Source organism: Calliopsis andreniformis, unplaced genomic scaffold (genome assembly GCF_051401765.1).
Source record: "Calliopsis andreniformis isolate RMS-2024a unplaced genomic scaffold, iyCalAndr_principal scaffold0001, whole genome shotgun sequence".
In the NCBI taxonomy this organism is placed as follows: Eukaryota; Metazoa; Arthropoda; class Insecta; order Hymenoptera; family Andrenidae; genus Calliopsis; species Calliopsis andreniformis.
In genome coordinates, this window is record NW_027480422.1 from 39,248,299 (window position 1) to 39,275,602 (window position 27,304).

Consider the following 27,304-nt stretch of genomic DNA (forward strand, 5'->3'; position numbering starts at 1 on the left):
TGTACATTATTCGTTTGCTCATGAGCAAAGTTGCTTACAAGCCTGCTGGGCCAGCTCTTAAGGGCCTAGGGTAGTCACGTGACTTAACGAGATTTCTTAGTCGGTATCTGCCGTTACAGTTTTCTTTACAGAATTAAAATTATCCACAGACATGTGGCTGCCTAATGAATGCGAGATGGAGCCACACTGTGATTCCCCCTCCACTATACACACTACTATACGAGCCGTATGTACGTGAATTCGGCCCTTCGGATCACTTCGGATAGCTTCGGAAAGACGAGAGAGAAGGCAAATGTCAAATCTTACTCTCGTGTTTCTAAAACGCTATTATGGTTTGGTGCAAGTCACCCGTAAGCGGCATTGAGCGGCACGAGTCACTCCCGAAATATTTCGAGTGTAAACTCTGATTATATCTGCAAAACTAAATCAGTTTAATAAAAATTACTTTTCGAGTTTATGTAACTTGAATGTAAAAGATGATATACTTACAAGTTTTACACTTTCTACGTTCTTGATACCAGCCTTTAAAAAACAATTAAAACAAGTTCATGATGATTTCATATTAATTTACTTACAAACAATAACAGTAAACGAATTTTAGTTATCTCTTTGTATATGTGGCGAATTATTTCCAATTCGTTTCTCCTTCCGGTTTGGTCTGGGTTAGGTCAGGGTTAGCTCTGGGTATATACAAAATAAGAGGAGACGTTGCTAAAAATACATTAATTTAATATATTTATAATAATCGTCAGAATCTCGGTTGCCGCTGCGACCCCGACCGCGGCTTCTCCCATACTTCCATTTACGGACTTTCTTTTTAAAATCCCAGAACTGTAATATGAAAAATAGACACATGTTATTCACGAAATTTACTTCGTTCTTGAACAAAAAATGAATAGATAAATTACTTAGCGCTTTAGCATAAGATCGCCTATGATCTACGTACGTTTTGTCGTCATGCCTCCTCTAAAGCTAGCGCCGACGCCGACGCCGACTCCGATGCCTACGCCGGAGTCGGTGCAAGCTTTACAGGAGTTGACGACAAAAGGTACGTAGATCATAGGCGATCTTATGCTAAAGCGCTAAGTAATGTATCTATTCATTTTTTGTTCAAGAACGAAGTAAACTTTGTGAATAACATGTGTCTATTTTTCATATTATAACTTCGGGACTTTAAAAAGAAAATCCGTCAGTGGAACTATGGGAGAAGCCGCGGTCGGGGTCGTGGCAGCAACCCCAGTCCTGGCCTGGGGGGAAGTGGTCGGAACGTGGGGGGGTGGGGGGGGGGGGGGGGGGGGGTATTTTTATTGGTGGACTATTTTTAGCAATGTCTCCTTTTATTTTGTATATACCCAGACCTAACCCAGACCTAAAAACATATAAATATTATAAACAATTTATATTCTTTATTTTTAGTTTATTATTGCATGTAGAATCGCTCTTTCTCGATTGTATCAGCTTGTACATAAACTTGTTTTAATTTAACTTTTCATACAAAATACACAGAGAATGTCATCGTTTGATCTTTAAACTCATCCCTCAAAATTTCATAAAAATTTTTGAAGATCTCACCGAAGAATCTCCTTCCGAGTCGAAACGTGAAAATATCTGTAATATCAAAAAGGCTGCGTGTGCCTTGTTGCGCTTGGGGGTGACTTGGACCTAAGCGTTTCATGCTTCTTTCCGAATCTTTCCGAAGCCGTCCGAAGCAGTCCGAACCGCCGACCTCATTTTCTGTTCGAACCTTACAATGTCACTTGGAATGACTTTTCATGGGACTTCTTGTGGGACATAAACAAAACACGCAGCTCGTATAGTTGCATGTGTAGTAGTGCGTCAAATTCTCGAAACTCGCGTGCCAACTCAGGGCAGCACGGGACTTCTGATTAGGCGCTGCCTGGTGTGTTCAAGCGGAACTAAATTTGTCAGTTTTTTACTCTGTTTTATCTCTAACCTGGCAAAAAGCACTGCCAAATCGCGCTGACGCTTTACGTCCTTATATTGGAAAGCTTTGAGCTATAAAAGGGTTCATTCGATAGAGGAAGGTTCAATCTAGCCTGCGCTGGTCATGATTTCGCTCAGAACAATCTCTAAATTAGCTAAAAATGCTTAGGATTCATGGATGTGAATTTGTCGATTTTTACTTTACTTTGAACATTCATATTGCTGAACATCAGCAGAATTTGATTAAATAATGACCAGTGCGGGCTATATTGAACCTTCCTCTATCAAATGAGTCCTTTTCCATCTCAAAATCCTTCAATATAAGGACGTAAAGCGTCAGCGCGTAAACCTCTGTTTTTGCTTAATTTTGTCGGTAATGTCACCGCCCTGACATATCTGATCCTAGACCCTTAAGTGCGTATGTTTTTCTCACGCAAGCGGGTAAGAAAGAAAAAGAAGGAAAATCAATAGTGCAACAAGTAAAGAGATTATCCTAGCATCGCCTACCGCATTTCGTATGCTGGGCCTGTTCGTAAATTTCAGATATACTTATTCCTGACTTTAATTCAGAGTTAAAAGGAAAGTTAAGTTAAACCGTGAGCAGGATGGTATTGTACTCAAGCAGCAGGTGGTCTAAATTAATAAAAGTTAGCTTTTTAAACGGAAACATATATTTTTTACATTCTTCTTACTCTTCTACCTTTTCGCCGATATCCTCTGAGCTTCCGATACTACGAGTATGACTTCTTCCAAGACAGCGACCTTACCAAGTGTAAAAGACTTGCATGTATGAACGCTTTAACTACTTAACATGAGGACATATTGTTTTACTTATCTGATTCTGGAAAGAATTTAATTGGTTGAAACTGGATCGCTGTGCCACCTCCTAAAAGCAATAGATACTGCAGGATAGGTCGGAACGGAATCCTCGAAACATAGTATCGTTTATCGTGTCGTCAAATAAGTAAACACGATTCTCTCAAGCTACCAATACAATGAAAGCACGAAAAATATTTGTGAAAGGCCTGTCAAGTATCGAGTGACAAAGGCGGCGCCTTTTGGAGACAGGGGATTTCCAGGGCGTCTTCATACTTACAAGTACCATGAACAACACGAATGGATTTCGAATGTTCATTCGTACTGTTCATGGTGCTCGGGATCTTCGAACCTATACTTGTTTATGGGAAGATAAGTGCACAAGAGCGAGCTCCACCCTGCATATTTTGAATTAATATTTATTACTGTACATTTTTGGTTACTTAACAAATTGAAAACCAGTATTTCTAATATAATTTTAATTATTTCAGGATATCACAAGAGTTTTGCGTAATGGTGGAAGATATATTTGCATTTCCTTATTACAAGAACATATTTTAAAGGAACTTTTATCGTATTTTCCAAACGCTGGGTTTATGTTTCGTGTGATACGATGTCATGAAGCAGAAGCAAAAGCGCGCATTGATGAAGGAAGTTCTATTCCCGTATTTGCAGTAGTTGCTACAAAATTTCTGAATTTACAACAGACTGTGAGTACTATATCATTAATTAATAGTTAACTTTGTTATAATCATTAGGAGACGCGGTAGCATCTCGCGCCAAGTAATTGACAGCCGCGCAACTCTGACGTGTATATACTTTTCGTCAACCAAAATGTCGAAAAATCTTTTTGTCGATTTATATTCTGTATGCAATGCGTAATCGATTTTAATCGAATAATACTTTGTTAAGTGCAAGTAAAAATAAGCCATCTAGCTCTTCCCTGTGCTCATTCACTTATTTATTTAACCGATATATATTTAACTGATTAATGGTCGGGGAGGGAGGAAGAATGAAATGTCATAAAGTTGAAGTTCTGATCCCTAGACAGACTAGAGGATTTGGTCAGTCTGGAAATAGTAGCTGTGAGGTGTACTAGTGCGTAGTTAATAAGCATTTATGTTACAGTAGGATGTAAAGTGTGATGGTGTGAAAATAAAAGTGAAGTACCACACGAATTGTACGATATCTACAGGATGTGTTAGATTATATAATCAAGGAACAAAAACAAGTATCGAGGGATACAGAAAGTGTTCTGTCTTGTTTCTATGGTATTTTATTTACTTTTGGATATATTCATGTGGGATCTGATATCGTACAGACTTCTTCCGTGCGTTGTGTTAAAAATCAAATTTCTTTTTATTTTAAATAGTTATCCCATATTCCAACAGGATGTAACAAAAATGTTGTAGTTCTTTCAAAGAGGTGATTCAGGGAGTGATTTGAAACAACTTTTTCCTTGGCGAAAATGTTAGATGAGGCTTCGTTAACGAGTTATTAACGAAAAACACCGGCCAATGAGAACGCGAGACGAGATAGGAGCGTGAGACGAGATGAGATCGTGAGACGGCCTCCATATACGGCCTTTTTCAGCTCCTTTATCTGCAATGGAAAAAATAAACGCAATTACTATATTATTTGCGATTCATTATAAAATGTGATTATATTATTTATGTATCTACTTACTTTTTTTTTATATCTCGCAATTTCCGCTGAAACAGACGCGGTGGGAGCGGGAGCAGAGGGTGGGAGCAGGAGCGGGAGCGGGAGCAGAAGCGGTGAAGGGAGCAGGAGCGGTGGAGAGAGCATGTTACGAGTAAAACGTCTTGTGGCCGGGTTCCATAGAGACCGGATTGGAGAGGCGTAAGGAATAATCGACACGAACTACGTGACTTAGACTGTCTACAAAATTATGAACTGTATTTCAGTTGAGTTTTGGGTTTTATATACAATTTGGTTGTACAGTCATACGGAGGGCTTTGGGGTAGGGCGTACAGTCATCATAGGAAAATGTTATGAACTATCTTATCGGGGGTCTAAGGGTAGCGAAAGCTACTTCAGTAGGTACATAATGTCTCATCGGTGATCTCATGCGACAGAAGTTGTTTCAGGTCTCTACAAGCAAGAGCGGGTGCGGGTGCGGGAGCGTATTCTATTTTTTCTATTTTTTCTATTTTTATCTGAAAACAAATCGAATAAATTGTCGAAATCTTGTCGAATAAAGATAATTTCTTTCGTGGAGTTCCGTCTTGAGAATAGAATAATCTATTTATCTTTATGTATAATCTTTGTCGCCGATTTATTTAACCTCACATAATTTTCGAGTGCGTGACGAGGAGTTGGAGACTGTCTTACACATCATTTTGATCGTATCGTTTTGAGAATAGTATTAGGAAATTGTTAAAAGTTTGTTTCTGAAAGTAACTGTACAAATGTTAAAATGTTCGTCGTTGGACAATGTTACATTGTAAGGTGCAATACAGTCCCCGATTCCTCGGCACGCAATCGAAAATTATGTCAGACTAAATAAATCATCGACTAAGATTATGTATAAAGATAAATAGATTATTCTAACCTCAAGACGGAACTCCACGAAAGAAATTATCTTTATTCCACAAAAGAATTCTCGTCTATAAAGTATACATTTATGTATACATTTGGATCTTTTTTTTACACGTGCAATGCCGCTGTCTCCGATCTCTGGTTACTAATCGCCGACAGAAAATGTGTTAAAAAATCCATAAAAATGTGAATCGTGTAAAAAGAGACACAAATGCATTTTCCCTGGACATGCTTTTAATGAATTATGATATTATTATAATAGAAAAGACAGGTATAGTAAATGTGAGGGTACTTACGTTGTGTTTCCAGCAAATGTTGCTTTGTGAGTAACGGTCTAGCGCTCATGTCCGTTCATCACACGTGCGACGATCGTCATTTCGATTTTATCGATCGATTCTTCAACAGTGGTTTTCATAACGAAATTATAAACAATATATTATAACGATTCTGACTGTACTAACAATCTCATTCGTTTTACCAAAAAGCACCTCTACCTTCCTCTGCTCTCCACTCCATGCTGTACCATATTTCAGTAACAAAAGGTTCGCATTTTATGTTTTATAGGTAGTTTGTTTGAAAACATCAAACGGATTGGACTATTCAATCCTTTTCCAAGTATTGGAAAAAAACCAGTTTATTCAAGGAACTACATTGAAGTGAAGTGCAGTGAAGCGAAGTAAAGTGTGTTTTGAAGTGTTTTAAAAAATTGTGAGAATGAGTGCCGGAAAAAATGTGTTTGATGAAGAAATCCACGAAGAAGCGGATAATCGTTCTAAGCAAGACTGTTTGAGTGTAAAAAGAAATCACGTTAAAAAATTACCGTTATCTAGAAGAAAATTTTCAAAAAGAAAGGTATGGCGTGAAAGGAGACATTTCTTGGCCCTTCAAAAAAAGGAAAACACGATACAAATTTTACATGTTGAGGATGTAAGTAAAAGTCCCGAAGAATGTATTCATGAACGTGTAGAGAAATCGTCAATCTCCGAAATAGACATGGCGAGTTTGAACGAAATATCAGAAGAATTGTCTGTGCAAATGCAAGAAGCAGAAAGTAGACAAGAAGGAACGAATTTAGAAAGTACAATCTCCGAGAAAGATACATTCCTCACGTAGGAAGCAGTTATGAACGAGCCTGAAGAACAATTGTCTCTTCCGAGTGGCTTGAGCATCGTAGACATGCAGCATATCTTTGTCGAATTTCAAAAAATTGACGACCATGCAAGAAGTAGCGAAGACTGTGAAATTAGATACCTAAAAATAACCGGAAGGAAACGGTCTGATTTGAGGACAACCCTCAGTGTAATATGCACAATGTGCCATTACAAAGGTGAAATCCACAGTGAACCCAACGAAACGGATAAAATGGAAACGAACAAGATCGCCGTTGCAAGAACATTTTTGAACGGAAGCGGTTATACCCAAATGGAGCAGTTTCTCGCAGCAATGAACATACCCTGTATGTCCAAGAAACTGTTTAGAAAGCATAACGATGAAATACTAAATTCCCTCATTGTTGCCGCAGAAGAAGAGATGATAGCAGCGGCTGAGGAAGAAAAACGCTTGGCTATTGAAAGAGGCGACGTTCTTCCCAAGTCCGGGATTCCTCACATCCCCGTTGTGGCCGACGGAAGCTGAATGAAGAGATCGTACCGCACTGGAACGTACGACTCCATGTCTGGAGTCGGTGTGATAATGGGATATTACACGAAGAAAGTTTTATTTACCGGCGAGAAATGAAATATGTAAGCATTGTCGGAGTGCTGCGAAAAAGAAAGAAGAGCATCGAAAACACGTGTGCTTCAAGAACTGGAGCACAAATCAAGCATCAACGGCTATGGAAAGCGATGGTATAGTCAAAGGTTTCAAGACAAGCTTAGAAAAACGTGGGCTCGTATATTCAACGCTAATTGCTGATAGGGACAGCAGCGTATATAAAAAAATTATAAATGCAGATCCGTACAAGACTTAGATTCGTGTAAAAAAAATTGAATGCACGAATCATTTATTACGGAATTTTTGCAAAAAAATGAAAGAGATTGCAAAACAGACACCACCTGGCCCACTGTGACGAGTCGTGGAAAGCAGTATTCGGCGGATACGTGCAGACATTGTAAAAGCCGCAGAATATAGATATAATCAAAATGAAACAATCGCCGAGAAAATAAAAAATTTATATGGTGACATGCAGAACGTGCCAAGCCACGTTTTCGGTGAATACGCGGAATATTCAAAACTGCGTTACTTCTATGATGGAACAATTTAAAAAGATGAAAGAAACATCGTTCCTGAATTAATGAAGATTGGAGTATATCAACATATAAGAGAAGTACTTCGACCATTATTAGCACATGCAGAAAGTTTGCTGTACAATAACAACAATAATGCTGTTGAAAACTTTAATGGAATTTTAGCGAAATACACGAGTGGAAAAAGATTAAATTTTGGTGAGAGAGGATCGTACACAGGAAGATGTGCTGCTGCTGTTTTACAATATAATACAAAAGAAGTGTTGTCGCGATTCAACGCGGTAATGAACAAGAAACCGCCCGTACTTTTGCGGAACATCGAAAACAGGAGGAAGAAAGAAAACTTGAAGAAGGCTGAGAAGCTGAAAGGAACAAGAACTTCTAAGCATGCGCGAAAACAATTCCGCATAGCAAATGATTCGAATTATGGACTGAATGCCGAAAAACCAAATATGGACAAAACCATAGACGAAATGGAGCAGGAAAAATATATGGAAATGCTCCACAATTGGCAAAGTAGAAGAAATGAGATTCAAGAAGAAACCATCGGCCAAGCAAAGAATCCGAGATGGTTGAATTATAAATCGAAACTTTTGATGGCATCAAATTTTGGACGAGTATGCCGTCGCAGAAGTGGCACATTCTGTGGAAATGCGCTAAAGTCATTTGTAAATCCAAAATTAATTACTGCTTCTGCAGTAGAATACGGGCAGGAATGTGAAAAAATTGCCCGTGAAGAACTCAGTAAAAATACTGGTCTACAAATTCAGGAATGTGGACTATTCATCGATGCGTCAATACCGTTCTGAGGAGCTTCGCCGGATGGAGTCATTGATGAAGAGGGCATTGTGGAAATTAACTGTCCGGACAATATTTCAAGATGAAATGGGAACAGCAACGAATAAAAATCATCACTATTACTATCAGGTGCAGGGACAACTGCACATTACAGACAGAAAATATTGCCTATTTTGTTTGTGCACCCGTAGAGGATTTAAATGTCTTCGAATTGATAAGGATTTCTGGAAGAATAACATGGAATTACAGTTAATCCAATTTTATATGGAGTGCATGTTACCGGAATTAATAGACAGCCGGTATAATAGTGGTATGCCCATTCGGGAGCCTCAATTTATACTGGAGCAGAGAGCATGCTTAGAGAATCGAGAAAGGTCTGTCCCGGAAAGTAGTCGAAATATTACTACTGGCCAGCGTCGCACTGAGCTGTAAAGCGCAAGACCACTAAATTCGTTAGTGGTTGACAATTGCAAGTAATAGCAATTGTACTCGCGGATCGAAACATCACCCTGAAACGAGTGGCTTTACGAAAAACATATATCCTTATAATGTTTTGTATAATGTCGACTCCATTTACAACTTTTTAGATTCGATCTGATCCAAATTTGAATAATGCTTTTACTCAAAATATACTACATGGTAGTAAATGACCTTCGAACGGACAAAGTTAGTCCCAATAATAAATTGGTGAATTGAGTTGAGTGGTATAATTGTAATCTGTGAAAACGTATACGAAAATTAGAATTATTTAAAATAAAAATTGAAAACCAAAAAAATTAAAAGCTACCATGAGATTCGAACCCGGCACCTGCAGATTATGAAGGAATGCCTAATTCTCACTCAACTAAGGTACTTTCGTGTAAAATTAGTGGATTAAACTATAACTTATAGAACAATTCCAATTGTTTGTTTATAGTAAATAATAGCTATTGAAGAATAATGATTTGTAAACCACCTTTACTTGCTACATTTTCATCGTTGCAAGGGTCACTTACACTGAACCTCTCGTATTGTTAGCAACGAGTGCAAGACGTTGAGAGTATTCTTTAGCAATATTATTATTTATACATTTAGTGAACAATAAACAACATGTATCATAATATAATGACAAAAACATTATAGGGATATATGTTCTTCGCAAAACCACTCGTTTCAGGCCCAGTTTCGCACAAAATGTAGTCTAACTAGGATTGTTATTATTTTGATAATAACGTAAAAATTCAAAATTCTATTTTAGCCGTATTTTGTGTTTTGGTTCATAGTATTTGCATACAAATTTGCAAAACGACCGATCAGCATGTAGTCAGTGAAAACAACGACAATATACTATTTTTTAATATATTTTTTAAATAAATTGATATTTTTAAAAACTGTTTACATAGGTGTATTCGTCGTTCAAAAATACACAATCGCCCCATTTATACCATTTTGCTGCACGCACTAGTTTTGGAAATATGAAACAAAATATGTTTTCCACACCCAACTTTGGGGGTGGTTTTCACACCCTTTAGATGAATTAGAAGCAATAAAAAAAATACGTGTGCAATATTTTCGGCTATTCTACAATCCTACAAAGTTTCATCAAAATCGGAGATTTTCACCTCGCGATGTTCCCTTATTAGTAAGAATCAAAATCTCGGCTGGAGTTGGATTCGTTCAAGTTTTCCTGATGGGCAGAATTGTAATATGTACATACATATATGTAGCACCAGCGTGACCAAACTTTTAATACGTTTTGGCAACTAAGCCTTTCTTGCGTCTGTATTCGTGTATTCAATGAATACGCCATTCATCTGTCAAATTCTAGATTACATTTACCGACTGATCTGTATTTTTATCGATGCTGATGGTAATATGACCAAATTGATTAAGATATACCATCAACGCTTCTAACGTCAAATCTTTGAACTATTTTTCTGTCAAAACGGGTGCACAACGAATATTACACTTTACGCCTTCAAGAAGTGTTAAATTGAGGAAAATCGCATTTCCACGATATTGTGCTAATTCAGGGAACGGTGGTCTGGTATGATATGAGTGAAAAAACCATTAAATCGTGAGATATTTGCAAAAATGTCACTTCGACAGCCATCTTGCTAGTTACAACAGCGTCTGTTTCATGCATACGGTTTGTAATTTTACAGTTTTCTCAATAAATAGTGTTGATCATCGGACCAGGCCACCCTGTAGTGAAGTCTACTATTGTACCCGCGGAAAATTCATTTATGCAAGTGTCGAGACGTAAAGCGTAATTTGCGAAACCGTTTGCCTCTCTCGTTCATCGCGTATACGTGTATGACTTTCTTTGCTTGGGTGAGCGCACGCACACAGCTCAAAACACAAGGAGTCTGACCCCTTAATTCTCTAATTCTCTGTTCATTTTTTGTTGCATTGTTTTTTCGTTTATACGTTATGCGAATAGGAAATTTACGTATTCCTTGTCCTGTCACATCAAGTAATTATTATTCTTTATTCTCCTTAAACAAAGAACTGTGTATTCGTGTTTTTACGTTGCACGTAGTTTTCCTCGATTTTAATTAATTATTCATTTATATCAGTTATATCATTTATATTTATATCAGTTATATTTATTCAGTTATATCGCTTTCAGTTTTCATAGTAATGCTATTTCCTTCGATGCATGCCGACTCATTGGCCGGTATTTTTCGTTAATAACTCGTTAACGAAGACTCATCTAACATTTTCGCTAAGGATAAAGTTATTTCAAATCACCCCCTGAATCGCCTCTTTCAAGGAATATTTAAGAAACTCTTATTCTCTATTTCGTTTAAATCTGTGTGTTAGAATCGTTAAAAGGGCTCTAATGTCGATTATAATTAGGGAGAAAGATGGACTGCGCAAAAGAAACATACAAGTTACAATTCATTTTGTTTGTTCTTAAAAGAGCAGACGTTTATGAAATTTTAAAAAATTTGGGTGGTAACCTAATGAGCCTAACCCTGGCTCAGCGTCGTTGACGTCTAGAACAGAAAACTGATGGATCCGCATCGATCAGCATACGAATAACTTATGCTGTCTTCGTATCACTCGGCTCCAAACTACGCACAATCGTGCCTATTCGGAGGCGGAAGCAATACCTTTCTGCTTAGTTCAAAATAGAGCAGTAGACTATATTGTCGACAATTCTTTTCAGCGAAGAAACCGTCGGCTGGCGGAGAGACGAGGGGCACTCTCCTCTGCACATGATGCCCAGGGTGGTGTGTGGTCAAGAACGAAGTGCAGGGATAGTTGTGGTTCGCTAGCAGTGACAACCGCGGTTACTTGCGGAGTTAGTCCTGGGAACTGCTAACGACGGCTTATCTCACAGAGACTCTACGACTCCAGCGTCCACCTCACACGTGTGCAAATCACACGCGTTTTGAATTCATTCATTCTGGCTCATGAGAACCCGCATTTTGAAATGTCGACGTACAAGGCTTTTCGCTTGGACAGGGATGTTAAAGTTTACATTCCGAAGGCTTTAGAAGAATACACTCATACTCATACAACACACATGCACGCGCTCTTACATACATATACGTCAGGTGTTGTTCTATAACAATGACTCTAAGAAGAGAGCGAGTAAAAGGATACTTATAATTTAGAATTTTGAACGTCAAAGGCCTAGGATGTGCCTAATTAGGTAAATCCAAAATGCAAAGCATTGTTAAGATACGACTCAGCCGACGTAAAGGCCGAAAATAAAATAGGAGCGAGAATATCCTGTTCGGCACGTAACAATAATAACGTGTGTCAAAAGCGTTGGCCGAGAAATGCCAAAGACGTTTATATATTTGTCTTAGAAGGTACAATACGTTAACTCAATAAACAGAAATTTATTTATTCTCTTTCTATGTTAAACTGTTCTAACCCACACAGTACATATTATTGCAGGAATCGTGCTTGAAAATCTCAGAATTACAGTAACATTGCAATGTTATTTCGAATTTGGAAAATATGTTCTGCTAATATTTGAAAAATATTTGAACAGCATTTTGAAGCAACTATAACTTTTAGAATCCTTGACTGTTGAATACGGCAATTGCCACAGTCATAAGTATAACGTCGTGATTGCCGTGTAACGTCCCTAAACCTATGCTACGTTGTCCATGGAAGAGCGGCTTTCCAAGGTGGGGGTCCGTGTGGCGTGCGGTTAAGCAGTTAAAATCCAAGGCTTATATCTTTCTTAACAATAATTTATTCAATAATACTTATTCTAATCCTAACGTTAATACAACAATGATAACTATTCTAATCTGGTTAAATAAAATCATAAAATGATATTAGGTTATATTATATGTGATTATCTATTTGTGAGGTTATATTGAACGTGATTATAATTATCTATTAATTATCTCGATAACGCAAGAGTTATGCAAATACGATATGTACATATAATACACATATAATACACGATGATACATATAATACAAGATATATATATATATATATATATATATATATATATATATATATATATATATATATATATATCGTATTTGCATAACTCTTGCGTTATCGAGATAATTAATAGATAATTATAATCGCGTTCAATATAACCTCACAAATAGATAATCACATATAATATAACCTAATATCATTTTATGATTTTATATGTCGTTGAACGAGAGTTAGGTTATGTAACTGTTTATACTATTCGCGGTAGAGGATCCTCTGTACAAAGTGATGTGCGTGCGTGCGTGCGTGCGTGCGTGCGTGCGTGCGTGCGTGCGTGCGTGCGTGCGTGCGTGCGTGCGTGCGTGCGTGCGTGCGTGCGTGCGTGCGTGCGTGTATTAGGAAATTAAGGAAAATCTGGCACTGTCTAACGCGGCCAGCGCACGTTCTAAATGTTCAATTCCTTCTTTCAATGTCCAAGTGGGGATAATAATGTCGTCGACATATAACATGGCAATCGAGTACTTTAAGTCTCCTAGCGCTTTTTTTGCGGATTGTTGATACGTCGGAGGAGAATTATATAGACCGAACGGCATTCGTAGGAACTCGTATTGCCCGTCAGGTGTTACGAATGCCTTTTTTTTGATGAAGTCTGTGTCTATTGGTACATAGTAAAACCCTGAGGTCATATCGGGGGTTGTAAAGAAACTTCCCTCGCCCACACGGTCGAGTTGATCATCTACCCTCACCATCGGGTACAGATACTTCACTGTGATGCGGTTCTGCGCACGGTTATCCGCGCATAGTCTGTCGCTACCGTCTTTCTTTTTCACCAAAATCACTGGGTTCGCGTATGGAGATGTACTTTCGCGAATGATTCTATTAACAAGTAAATCAGGGATTATCTCACGTAGTTTGTCATGCTCACTAGGCATCATTCGACAAGAGGCGATACATAACCAGTACGTCGGTTATTGTCCTTATTTTCATCACTCCCGTCATTACTGCTCGACTTCGGTTTCCACCGATAATGAGCCCAGGGTATTTCGCGAAGATCTGTCGTAACTCGTTGCGTACTTCCTAAGGGGTAACGTCACACGCTTCACTTATTGGGTCTGTAACCGGTGTGCCTGTCTGTCGTCGAACGATACGTGTCCCGCACTTTGAAGTCACAAACATCACGTCACTTGCTGATGCCACGTCCAGTCCTATTATGGATTCATACCCTAGAGCACTGTTTTCTATCACATAAGTTATTTCGAGGGTGATATCTTCCGTCTCGACTATTAGTGCGATCCGAAGTTTAGTCTATAAAACACCTGCGGCTGGCAGGTGCTCTTAAAGAGCAAGCAGCTCCTGTATCAATCAGTGCCGAGATCGCGCACCTCCGGATTACGACCGCTGTTGTGGGGAGACGGGTTTCCGCGAGGTTATTCACCTCGCATCATTTGTTGCTGCGTTGCTTAATGCAGCAGTCGTTCACGGAATGCCCTGGCTTGCCACAGTGAATACACTTTATCTGTTTCGATTCGTCGGATTTATCGGTGCGTAATTGACAGCATATGCGTGAGCCCAATATCTCTGCTTATCTATTGTTTCTATAAACACATCGCAGCAGCCGACAGACAACTTATGTAAACGGTAAACTAAAAGATTAGAACTTAACCAATTTCAATGTTGAATTTAAATGAATTGTTCATTCCATATTTTCCATAATGTTTCCATACGTGTCAACATTCTCGTAACTGGAAAAGAAAGGCAGATCAGAGTTGGTATTTGTCAAGTTCGTTTACAGGGTGCGGTTGCAAGGGGAGGGTCAAAAATTTTGAACTTTCCCCAAGGTAATGTGTTTGGTACGATCTATCGATTGGCAAACAAGTTGAACACCCGTTGCATATATTGCCTGCCGACCATTACGATGTCCTTATAGAAACAATAGATAAGCGGCTGCGGCGGGCTCATGCGTACGCTGTCGATAAGGTATCTATACAAGATACGATTGAACTGTGTAGGATAAAAAGTTTTTTGCAAATACATACTTCGCAAACGAAGGCCGACCACCTATTATGTGCAAAGGAAAAAGTTGTTCAAAATCGCCTCCTTTATGGCATATTTGAAAATCATCCAAATCGGCGAGGAATCAGTACATCGAGAACTTCGCCTAATATTTTGCTCCCGTATTATGTTTATATTACATACAGAACTAACGAAAAGTAAAAATTACGAATCATTCAAATTCGCCACTGTAGGACGGTTACATCTTGACTCATGATCCAATTCATATTTTTCATGTCAATGACGAGTAGTAAAATCCTGTTCTGATAACCGTGCCTTCGATATACTTTCCTTACAGAAAAGGTATTCTATTGGGTACTTATATAGGGTGTTTCTTGTTACGTCCTAATTAAACGGGCGGTCGTCTCGAGCAGCGGACATCGACCTTAAGTTGTTCTTGCTCTTTTAAAGTGCTAAAGCACACCTTGATTAAACTTATCTTAGAAGTGTGTATGTGGGAGGAAAGAGGGGAAGTAAGCTGATAGACTATGCTTCAGTTTGTGAGTTTCATATGTTTAATAAAATGTAAATTGCATACCAACTTCTCGTTACTGCCTGTACAGTCTCAACGTTGTCAGCTTGCAAGTTTAACTAATCACTGGTCGTTCGTGGCCGCTTCTCGACGCGCTTTCCTTATTGCACGTACTTTCCTATCTCGGACTTCGCAGAGTAAATTTGTGATATCCTATGACTCTTACGCAGTTTTCTGCTAAACGTTACAGTACGCCCTTGCTGTTACGATGTTACAGCTCTCGCGTGGGTAATGATCAGAGATTCGCTCTGATCCTTGACTGACTCCATACAATTCCGGATTCAATTTCTTTTCACGCGTTGTCAGTTCTTGTTCTATAATTCTCACTGCTGAAGCTTTCGGCTGAAAGTCGTGTCCCGCAGGAAGAGGTTTCCCGACGTTTCGCTAGCATTGCAGCTGGCTTCTTCAGGGGATCGAAAGACACACTGAAACTGAAGTGTGTGTGTGGTACGGAGCACTATTTTAGTATAGTTCCTGGATCACTGAGCACCAATGAGAATTGATGTACAGCTGAACAATTAAAAACAACACCACTGGACCCAATGAACCGGAACATCTCATTGGTGCTCAGTGACGCATGAACTACACTTAAGTACTGCACCGTACCAGGCACACTTCAGTTTCAGTGTGTCTTTCGACCCCCTGAAGAAGCCAGCTGCAATGCTAGCGAAACGTCGGGAAACCTCTTCCTCTAGACACAGCTTACACCCGAAAGCTTCGAAAGTGAGAACTATATGACACCGAGCCATGAAAACCACAAATCTCTGGTTCTTGTTCTTATAGTATTTTCTTTTGGGTCATAATTCATAACATCAAAAAAGAGAACGCTTAGATATTATTTTGCCGAATCAACTCAGGAGAATTGGCCGCAGTCGCTCGTTAATGCTTTTGTTACATATTTTGAAATATACCACTCACTATTGACATCGAAAAAGGGGACTAGATAAAGGCCGAATCTAACATTTTAAACGGCACAGGATAAATTTAAGGGCTGATTCTAGAAACCAAAATAAGACGAAAATTAAGAATAACGACTTCGCATTTGACTTCGCATTGAATAACAATTCTATCTATTCGTTGCAGTTCATAGGGCAAGAGAAAATACGCCGTATGAAATTTCAAAGCAGAAAGGGTTAATGTATCCATCCTCTGATTAATCGTCTGGTCAACATTCACAAATCAAAAAACTGCACACAGTACTAGAAGTCTTGGCGTAGAATTTGAAGGAAAATTGCACACACAACGAAAATATCGCTCGAAAAGGACTAGATTTATAGGAAAACTCGGCCCGTATCACAAATATTCGCACAGTTGTTCGATGCAAGGGTCCGTCTTTGGCTTCGTGAGTAACACGTCGAGGATCTCTTATAACACTATAGATACACCTGGGTCTTCTCTCAAAGGCCTTTAGTTTTACTGAAAGTTTAAACTGTTCGAAAACCGAGTCGATGCTCGAAGAAAGTTCCAAAATGTTTGATCTTCAAATTCTTGGATTTCATGATTTCTGTAAACAAAATTAAGCTAACTGCATGAGTTAAATGGCACTCGGTATTCACGTTTAATGAATTAATCGTTAGCAGTCTTTGCTTTCCTGACCGAGAGTTACCAAAAATTGATAGTCATAGAGGTATTTTCTTGATGTTTAAATAAACGGTATTTTAAATCAATCAACACGTGGATACATTTTAAAACGTAAAATATCATATCCTATTTCAGGACAACTTAATTGATGAGAGAGTCACGAGCAATGAGAGTAGGAAGATCGGACTCAAAACTAAACTAAGTCCCAAGAGGCATACCGTACTCCGTGACTTTGTCGAATAGATCTGTAAGAGTGAGAGAATGAGCATTAGTATGAGTGGAAAAATCAGTAAGTGTGAGTCAGAGTATAGAGTGTAAGGATAGTCTTAATAGAAGTGCGAGAAAGACACTGCTAAAGTGAAACATAAGCTGTAATGAATGCGATAAAGACGCAAATAGTGACGACAGAGACACCAAGTACTTCAGTTCGGTTCGTAGAGGTGTAGCTCGGAACGGCGGGAAAGGTACCTTCTCGGAGTGAAGCAACTGGACTATTTCTTTAAGAAGCTGCAGTTAATGTTTCAGTCACAACGCACGTGAGCGCGGTCACGTCCCAGCGGTGAGAAAGATTGAGATCGATTCCCGGAAATCGGTTCCTTCTTCTAGGGAGATCCCTCGATCCGAGAGGATCCCCGCGCGTGCTCGCGTACGAGTTTCTAGTATTGTTCCCCGATTAAATTCTAACAGTATACGCCATCAAAAGAGACGTTAAAGCAGCTTAAGTATATTCAGTTACCAGTGTGATTATGATTATTAATCCTAGTTAATAGAAACAGTAAATTTAGAGTTAGAATTTATTGTACAATTAAGTTCAAAATTTTGCGATCCCTTGAGAGCACTTGAGTATCGTACAAACGCGAACAAATATTTGTTTTAATCTCTATTACTATTTTAATCTCTACAATCACCCTTTGAATTTATCCTGTGCTGTTCAGAAATACCCTGTACAGAAAAGGAGCCGCCTTATCGATTTCGATGTCTTCAAACGTGGAGTCATTTCGAGGTCAATCCCTCATCCGTGAGGTCCGTTGTCTGTAGTCGTACATGACCTGCCGAAAGTTTAACTACGACAGGTGGTCATAATGTGCTAAGAATAGACACGGCAAAAACGAGTGTTTCACTTTTTGAGGTATTACGATTAAATTTCAACCGGGTAAACATGACCGGTATCAGCTGTTCGAAGAGAAGTCCTGAGATTGCGTTATGATTTCAGAGTACCAAAGGGAAGGGAAGTGCTGGGACAAGAGAGAAAAAGATAAGGGAAGACAGCAAACGGCGCGTAGCGGCTAATTAATGATTCGGCAGTTAGCAAACAAAAGTGATCAGTTGCACCTCGTCAAAGCAGGTCGGGTACCGAATCTCTTTGACAAAAATAGGAGCGCTGTTCTGTCTTTGCCACCCCTGTCTCCTGCGACCTGATCATTCGTCTTGCTCGAACTACACATTCTCTAGTACAACAGTCGAATCAGCTCGCAATTGAGTGACGGTTTTTTTGGCGAATTAATGCACTTTAGGAATCGGTGACCACACCTGATTCGATGAGACTGCTATTCGGCTTTGGAGCACCAGAGACCACTCCTTTGTTGACTACTGGTTAGCGGTGCACTGATCAGATAACATCAACGTAGGCTACTCTTAGACTCGTCCGTTGAACGAGCTCTACCATCTCGTCTAGTAGCAACTCCCCTGTGACGAATGGATGCACACGTGTGAAATAAACGCAGAATCGTAGAGCATCTGTAAGATAACCGCCGCTATCAGCCACCGGAACTAACTCCGTTAGTAACCGTGGTTCTCACCACTTGCTCAACCATAGCTCTCGCTGCGCTTTGTTCGAAGCAATCCAACACAGTTTGATATATGATATCAAGGTCACTATTCTGAACAACATTTCCCTATACATTTACCCTCCGCTCGGCTTTAATTCTTGAAGTATGCTGAAAAATATTTTCAATACTATATGTTGTCTTTTGAACATTTAAGATAAGTTTGAGCTAGGTTTAGTATAAACTTTTGTTTTTCATTTACGTTCAAGTCAGCAAGATGTTCGAGTTTAAATGGACACGCTCGAAAAAATGATGTACGTTTGCTTATCTTTTGGAGAAAACGTCAAATTTATATTCTGCTCATACCTGAGCTTTTATGTAAATAATTACTTCTCCACAGACAGACATTACTAATATTGTGGCAATTATTTAAGTAAGAACTCATGTATAGACAGAATTCAAATTTGATATTTTCTTAACAAATTAAGAAGTATATTCAGCGCGATATGTTTCCAGAGGTAATAGATAAGCTGCGCCATGTGGTTACGTGCACATTGCCATAAACTCGAACGTATAAGCAAATTTCAATATAACAGTACCGACAGTTTTTTTGCGAATGTTTCGGAATCTAGAGCTAAGTAACGGTAACGTGTATCAGAAAAAGTTACTGGAAATACTGTCCTTGAAAACTTATTTCATTCTTCGAAATCGGGGCGAGAGGCGCGTTTCTGTATAATTACCTTCTTTTGTGGCTTATTTCGAACTATACGCGTCGGAGATTGAATATTCGATTTTCAATCAACTTTCAATATTTTCAGTTTTTATTAATATGGAGAATGTACATATTCGGAATGTTCTCTATTTTCGAAGCACCCTATATAAGTTAAATAGTAAAAAAGAAACACATTTAATGTTTAAATGATTTAAAATAATTCTAAAAAATTAGCGTTATAGTTTAATAGTTCATAATTTCGATAGATTTTAGAAACAGTGTTGACTGATGGACCTCCAAAACGATTGTCTTCAAGGGAGGATATTACATCTGCTATATTATCTATACAACAGTCAGCATTGATATGCAATAGCCTTCAGAAACGCAGTGTGGCTGATATTGGGGAAATATCATTAGATTTATACCGGCCTGATGATAAATATCCACGTTATACAATCTATATTTTAGATCAGGCTAAAACTCATGGTTCAAAAACGTACGCTGCATTTATAGTACCGCAAGGAAAGTAAGTTCCTATTTATTCTAAAAAAGATTTAATATCATTGAGTATTGAAATATAATGAACTTTCTACTCTTCATTTTGCTAGAGAAACGGATTGGTTGTTTAGTACGAAAGGAGGACGACAGCAAGTTCTTAAGAGTGCACAACGAGACAGACTCGCTATTGTTACACTCTGCAGGGAACATAAATTTGAAAACTGGGATGCTGTCAAAAGTGAACTCGAGGACTGTATCCTGAATTTGGCTCCGGAAGTTTTATCTGGCAAAACTGATATTCCATTTTTATCATTAGGTTCAGATGTAGGGAAGAGAAATATATGCTGTGAAGGGAAAAGTGATACCAGTGGATCTTTTGTTGTCGAGGAAGTCGAAAACGATGGTTCCGAGTTTAGAAGACTAATATTTCTGAGTAATCCTTATGTTATTCAAAGTGAAGCCCGTCTGAAACAGGGTACATAATTTTGTTACTATAAATACTTAACTTCATTAATAACATTTACGATCTATAAATTATGTTTTTCAGTAAAATCTAGACGTGGCAAAGTGAAGAAAATTGTTGATCCTGGATTTTTGGCATGTCATCATCATCTGTATATGAGTATTGCTGTTACATCTGTGATTGATATCAAAGGACAAGATGAAATTGTGATCATAGGATTAGGTGGAGGAAGTTTGTGTACATTTTTATACAACTGCTTTTGTAAGGTATTTAGACATTATTTTTATATTACTGATATGTGTTATATATATAATATATATGTATGTTATGACTAATATTATACTTGAATTTTCGAAAGAAAAGATCTCAGGTGAATAGTGGCCTGTTTGTGACTTTGCTGCTTTTCTGGCTTTTTACAGTGTATTTCCGTCTGTCGTGAATTTTAGTCACTACATCTTAATCATTTACTTTTAGGTGTGTAGTTGTGCGTTTTCATCTACTTTTTGACTTTGTCGAGCATATATCATTAGTCATTTTCTTCATAGGGTGAATGAACTTTATTGCCATAGTGATAATCACCATAGTAAATCTTTGCAAATTGAAAATGACGAATTCTGAGAATTTTTCTTTACGCGACAATGTATAGGGGGTGTTTCGAAATGTCACAGAATGGGGAAATGTCAGGATGTAAAGGGTGATTCTAAACATAAAAGTAAAGAGAGAAACCCAATAGGGTTAGTTTCTACCTAATCCGTACTTTCACTGATATAAGTTTGATCAAAAAGTGAGACATCAATACCACAATGTCTCCTGCAGGACTACTTAGACGACTTTTAGAAAGCATAACGAAGAGCTGCATTTTTTGATATTCTAAAGTGCTAATAGGCCATTCCTATCGTTATGAAACCAGCCACGAGTGTTTTTTTGCTTTATTCACGCAACCAATATAGTGCTGGGCAAAAGAAGGTAGAATACACCAACGGAAGAAAGTTGAACTTCCACGAGTTTCTTTCTATTAAAATTTTGCAAATTAAGCCTGTTGGTGCACATAGAATAAATTATCCGATTGAACTGAAATTTTTTACACGGTTTATAGGGTCCAGTAGGCAACTTTTTCGCACTATTAGAATTTGATTATAAAAAAAAATTTTTTTTTCGCTCCACCCTATGACACATGCATTCAATTGCACAACTGCGTACAGATCAATGACTTCGCACCGATTTAGCAAATTCCAGGAGAGTTGGCAAAACGTGACGGCTCCGGTTCCTTGTTTTGTCTCCCGAAAGGTCGCTGATCGCCGAAATGATCGATGAGTGCAGCGCACATAGGCGTAAACCGTCTAGCGATACAGATCGTGACAGTATCAGGGCTAAACAGTGTTTGAATAAAAAATAGTACAGTTCACGCAAAGTTCCAACTCTTTAATCTGGCCAAGGACCCCAAAATCCTATTTCCTTCACTCCTAACGGTGATCAGAGGTATAAACACGCTAGCTCTCGCAAGCAGAAAAGGGAGTAGCAACATGATGGCACGATCGACTCGAACCTGATTTATATTTTCGTATGAGATCGTTGATTGTTGTTTTACCAATGCTTAATGATGTAGCGATTTCTCTTGATGTTTTGCCATTTTCGGACATACGAATAATTACTTCGCGACTCTGAATATTAGTATGACCAGGCATTCTAACGACTTAACATAACGATGACGGTCCATAAACTAAACAAGAACAATAAACAAATCATCCAGCCCTGCTAACTAAAGATTATTCTGTGCATATGTGGCCAGAAACTTTTGTCAATCTCTATTTCAATGTAAATTATATTTTAATTATATGAAATTTACAAACAGCTTATTGAGTGGTGTATTAATAAAATACATCTGCAAGCTGTACTTGTACAACAAACTATTATATTTAAAACCTTTTTTTTATTAACAATACAGTAAAATTAGAACTTCACCGGAAACTTTTGGCAGCCACTGTATGTATGTATAAAGTGTCTGAAAGAGAAGTAAAATGTAAATAGATAATTCAGTTTCAAAAAATTGGCTTCAATTATCTTGATTCCTACATACAGATATTGTACACTATTAAGTTTTATACAAAATATATACATGTTTTAAAGACAATGAAAACAATTATTTTAATGAAAGTGATATTATATACATTTCAGTTTATTTTGACCTTTTACTTTATTTTGCACTATATTTACAAAATGTTTTATAAGGATAAGGTTATGTAGTTATTGACATATAACATGAAGTAGCGTTGTATCATCGCGTTGGGCCTGTAAATATCTTAATTAATTGTTAGGTCGGAAAGCTCTTTACGTATGAATCATTGAATACAACGAAATGATATGAAGGACAACAACAAGACGACACGGCGCGACGGGCGACAGCAACTAATTTTAATGTTCTAACCACGTAATACATTTAAAAATTATGTTTGCTATTTGCGAGCACTAAATTCAAAATTCACATACAACTGCATAAGATTGTCTCCTTTTTGAAATGCCAGAAATTTTATCAAAGATTCTAATTTAATTGTCAATTAATGATAAAGCTTGTTCAACAGAAGTTTCTACTTTGAATGACGATTAATGGAAAAACTTCTGAGCCAAAAAATTCGTCTAAAATATACAATCAGAAACAGTAAAATAATATAACTTTTAGTTCTAACCCCAGCTATCAATCGACGCGAACGGCAAATAAATGACACATCACGTTAAGAAGGATCAAACTAATTTCAGGAGAAACCGGGAATCAGCACTCGAATACTAAGTTAGTAGTTTACTTACAAGGGAACTACCCGAAGTGATAATCTCCGATTTTTATGCAACTTTGTAGGTTGGTAGAGAAGCCAAAAATATTTGGCATCTATTTTTTTATTTCGACTATATTCGATGTTAAAAGGGTGAAAACAGCCCCCAAAGTCGGGGGTGGAAAACATATTTGGTCTCCTATCTCGAAAACTATTAGGTATAGAAAAGAAGTGTAAATTGGGCGATTACGTATTTTTCAGCAACGAATCCATCTGCATAAATAGTTTTTAAAAATACCTATTTGTTTAAACAATATATTAAGAAATGTCATATTTTTGTTAATTTTTCAGGTAAAATGTAAATCAATTTTCTCGCAAATTTATGTGTAGATACTATATATCAAAATGCAAGATACGGATATTTTGGAATTTTGAATTTTTGCCTTATAAACAAAATAATTACATTCACATTTTATCCGTGTTTTCTGTGGAAACGAACCCTGAAACGAATTATTTTAGGAAAATTATATATTTGTATGATGTTTTCACCATCATGTTGTAATATATGTTGTAAATATTTCATTAAAACGTTAGAAACCAATGCACAGATGATGATGATCAGCGCGAGCGCGGCGAAAAACTGTTGGCTGAAGCAAAAATTATAAATTTATTTGCACTGCTGTTTACGTTAGCTTGAAAGGTTCCTATTATTTCTTGAATTGTTCAGATTTCTATCGCAGCTGAACTAATCAGAGGGTCGGAGAGGAAGTAACTGTCATAAAAAGGATAGAAGGCTTAAAGCGTCAGTTATCTGCAACACGCTCAAGACCTTAAGCCTACAAGTATGAGGGCAATTGGACTATAATTAAAGGCTAAATTTGTTTAGGCCTGATATCGTGTACGTTTGTAAAAATCTCTGAGGAGAACTGATTTCATTTTGGGATTTTTCAGTATGAGCGATGTCATTTCCTAGCTTGTTTATTTCTCATTTATGAAGGTGGAAGGCCCAAATTACTCACTACGCCCTCCCTACTTCAACCATTTTTGACGTATAAATGTATACACTATGAATCCCTTTTTCACATTTCCTTGTTGGATTACTTTTAATGAACTATTCACAACATATATTACTACATAATGGTGAAAACATCATACAAATATATAATTTTCCTAGAATAATTCGTTTCAGGGTTCGTTTCCACAGAAAATACGGATAAAATGTGAATGTAATTATTTTGTTTATAAGGCAAAAATTCAAAATTCCAAAATATCCGTATCTTGCATTTTGATATATAGTATCTACACATAAATTTGCGAGAAAATCGATTTACATTTTACCTGAAAAATTAACAAAAATATGACATTTTTCAATATATTGTTTAAACAAATAGGTATTTTTAAAAACTATTTATGCAGATGGATTCGTTGCTGAAAAATACGTAATCGCCCAATTTACACGTTTTTTCTATACCTAATAGTTTTCGAGATAAGAGACCAAATATGTTTTCCACCCCCAACTTTGGGGGCTGTTTTCACCCCTTTAACATCGAATATAGCCGAAATAAAAAAAATAAATGCCAAATATTTTTGGCTTCTCTACTAACCTACAAAGTTGCATCAAAATCGGAGATTATCACTTCGGGTAGTTCACTTGTTAGTATATAGTAGTTTATAAACATTTTTTAGGCAAGTCCGCTAACAATACATTTATTAGCAAGAAACATTACGATATTATTCATTTCAAACAAACAGTGCTACCAATGACACTTTGATTGAACAGTGCTAACTGCCGCCACAGTCTCCAGTAAATATTCCTATAAAAACAGATTCACCGTCTCCCTTGTCCGCGTACGTTTACCACATACACGTAGTTCGATTCTCTTTTCTTTAATACGAATGTACTAACATCTGGTTCTCACTTAATACGCTATTTTCTTGATAATGCTTGTACAAATTTCGTTGATATTTATATCAGTATAGTTCGGCAACTTTCAGTTAATCTACTTCCACGAAAAAAACGTCTTTTAACTAAATATAATCTGAACTACCTTTAAAGACGCGTAAATGTTGAATTTCGTTGTTTCGTGTATAGAGTCCGCTGCGAGAGTCTCTTGCCAGTTTATCTTCACCAATTTAGAGTGCAATTGTACAGGGTGTATAAAAATTATACGTCACGACCACCATAGCGTGATTCTACACCTCATGATCGGTGAAGATCTGTTAAAAAAAACTTCTCGCGACATTGTCCTTGACTGACTTTTTTAAGGTTCTAAAGGTCAAATTTTTTTTATGATTGCATCATGTTCTACTCATCGAGATGATAAAAAGTGTCAAAGGTATCATGGGTCAGAACTCAATTGTTTTCTCAAAAAACGATAAGTCACGAACGGTGACTATAGTCACCCAACGCCCGACGCTCGCCACGTACGAACGGTGACTATAGTCACCCAACGCCCGACGCTCGCCACGTACGATCGGTGACTATAGTCACCCAACACTTGATACTCGCTATGTACGAACGGTGACTTAAGTCACCCACGAATCTACGTGAACAGAGTATATCTGATATCTCTATGATTATCCATCGCAGTCGTTTCGCAAGTGCACACGTTTGGCGCGGCAGCTCGTTCAGCGGGAGTAGCGCGGCGCAGAAAGCGTCCGTAGCGAAAGGGTTAAAGGTTCGATCATTCTTAAATTCACTTTATTCTAATGTTTTCAAGGCTTATATAGATAACATATTATAACGAAGCAGTGGGAAATCACTCTTTAGCTCGGGAAATATATCGTAATTCAGTGCGAAATAACGGAAGTCCGCAACGTCCAACAGAAGTGCCAGATCGGCCAGATTTTCAGCGGCTTGATCAACAGTTTTACGATCAGGAAGTAATATTACGACATTTATTTACACATCGGGGAGGAAGTCGATCTCGTATCCATTGGTGACACCTCTGGACTTTTTTCCTTTGTATTTAGTATTATTGGTCGTCTACAAGTGAATTCAAATATAAGGTGAGAATGTGAAAAAAAAAATTTTGCGTAAAAGTAATTTTTTCGGTTTCTTTACCTCTACGATTTCTTTGTCTTTGCGATCTTTACGATTTCTTGTCTGTTTCTTCGACGAACCTACAGGATAGCACCGTCTTGATTGATGGATCTTAAAAGTCGTGCTTGTGCACTAGCCTTGATATGGCCACCATTTTGGTCAAGGCAATTTCTTATCCTCGATTCCATATTATTCCTCCATTTTTGACCAATGTTTGGTATGGATCGGAGATGTTGGAACGCCTGTTCGATTCTACGTTTTAGTTTGTGCACATTGCGAATTTCTGTGGCTGAACGATAAACATGTTCTTTAACTGCTCTCCAAAGAAAAAAATCCAGTGGTGTCAAATCTGGCGAACGTGGAAGCCACAAGTGTGGAGCAGGTCTCTGTCTTATCCATCAAGTTCCAAATAATTCATCCAAAACTTGACGAACTGGTCGGCTATAATGAGGAGGAGCACCATCATGCATAAAGTAAATTGTGCGACGCCTGTGTAATGATATAACTTGACGTAGTTTATTCAAGAAGCGAGTCCGTAAAAATCGTAGATATGCTGCACTTGTTAGATATGGTAAATAAATAGGTCCAATGATATGATTTCCGATCATTCCTGCCCATGCGTTAATGGTGAAACGTCCCTGATTATATCTTTGGATCATTGCGTGTGGATTTCTGTAATCCCAAATCCTTGCATTTTGTCGATTCAGAATGCTACTACTAGAAAAACTGCTTTCGTCTGTAAATAGCACATTCTGTAGGAAATCTGGCTGATGTTGTATTTAGCGAAAGGATGTGTTTCCAAAAATCACCTATTTTGCTTCTGAAGAAGGTGTTTTATTTTTTTCTGGTTGTCGCGTAGGCGTCTACAAGTCAACTCTCTCAAGTCTTTTTTTTCCGCTACCACGAAAGCGCGCCGAACCTATCCCTACCTTCCCATTGGCCAATGCTCACGCTCCTTGACCAATGGGAAAATTCCAGCTCGGTCGCGCCCTCTATTTCAACCGTCGTGACGGTGACCTCGTGTCACTACCTTACGGAGAACGGTCTACTGGCCCAACTTGGCAACGCAGCGGAATTTCCCAGAGGCCCGAGTCGCTTGACCATTTGGCCCGCACGTTGTCAATCTCG

At 38.0% G+C, this 27,304-nt stretch overlaps 2 protein-coding genes across 3 annotated transcripts in view; one reads left to right on the plus strand and one right to left on the minus strand.

Moving 5' to 3' along the window:
* The window catches only part of LOC143186537 (angiotensin-converting enzyme), a 349,658-nt gene that overhangs the window by 196,776 nt on the left and 125,578 nt on the right, over positions 1 to 27,304 (minus strand). The gene's annotated exons all lie outside the window — the stretch shown is intronic.
* LOC143186517 (eEF1A lysine and N-terminal methyltransferase homolog) overlaps positions 1 to 27,304 on the plus strand; it is a 131,577-nt gene that overhangs the window by 102,277 nt on the left and 1,996 nt on the right. For both annotated transcript variants that reach the window (XM_076390199.1, XM_076390200.1), the window contains 4 exons: positions 3,252 to 3,470; positions 19,674 to 19,933; positions 20,016 to 20,380; positions 20,453 to 20,634. In XM_076390199.1, coding sequence (XP_076246314.1) covers positions 3,252 to 3,470; positions 19,674 to 19,933; positions 20,016 to 20,380; positions 20,453 to 20,634 — 1,026 coding nt within the window. The remainder of the gene's footprint in view (positions 1 to 3,251; positions 3,471 to 19,673; positions 19,934 to 20,015; positions 20,381 to 20,452; positions 20,635 to 27,304) is intronic.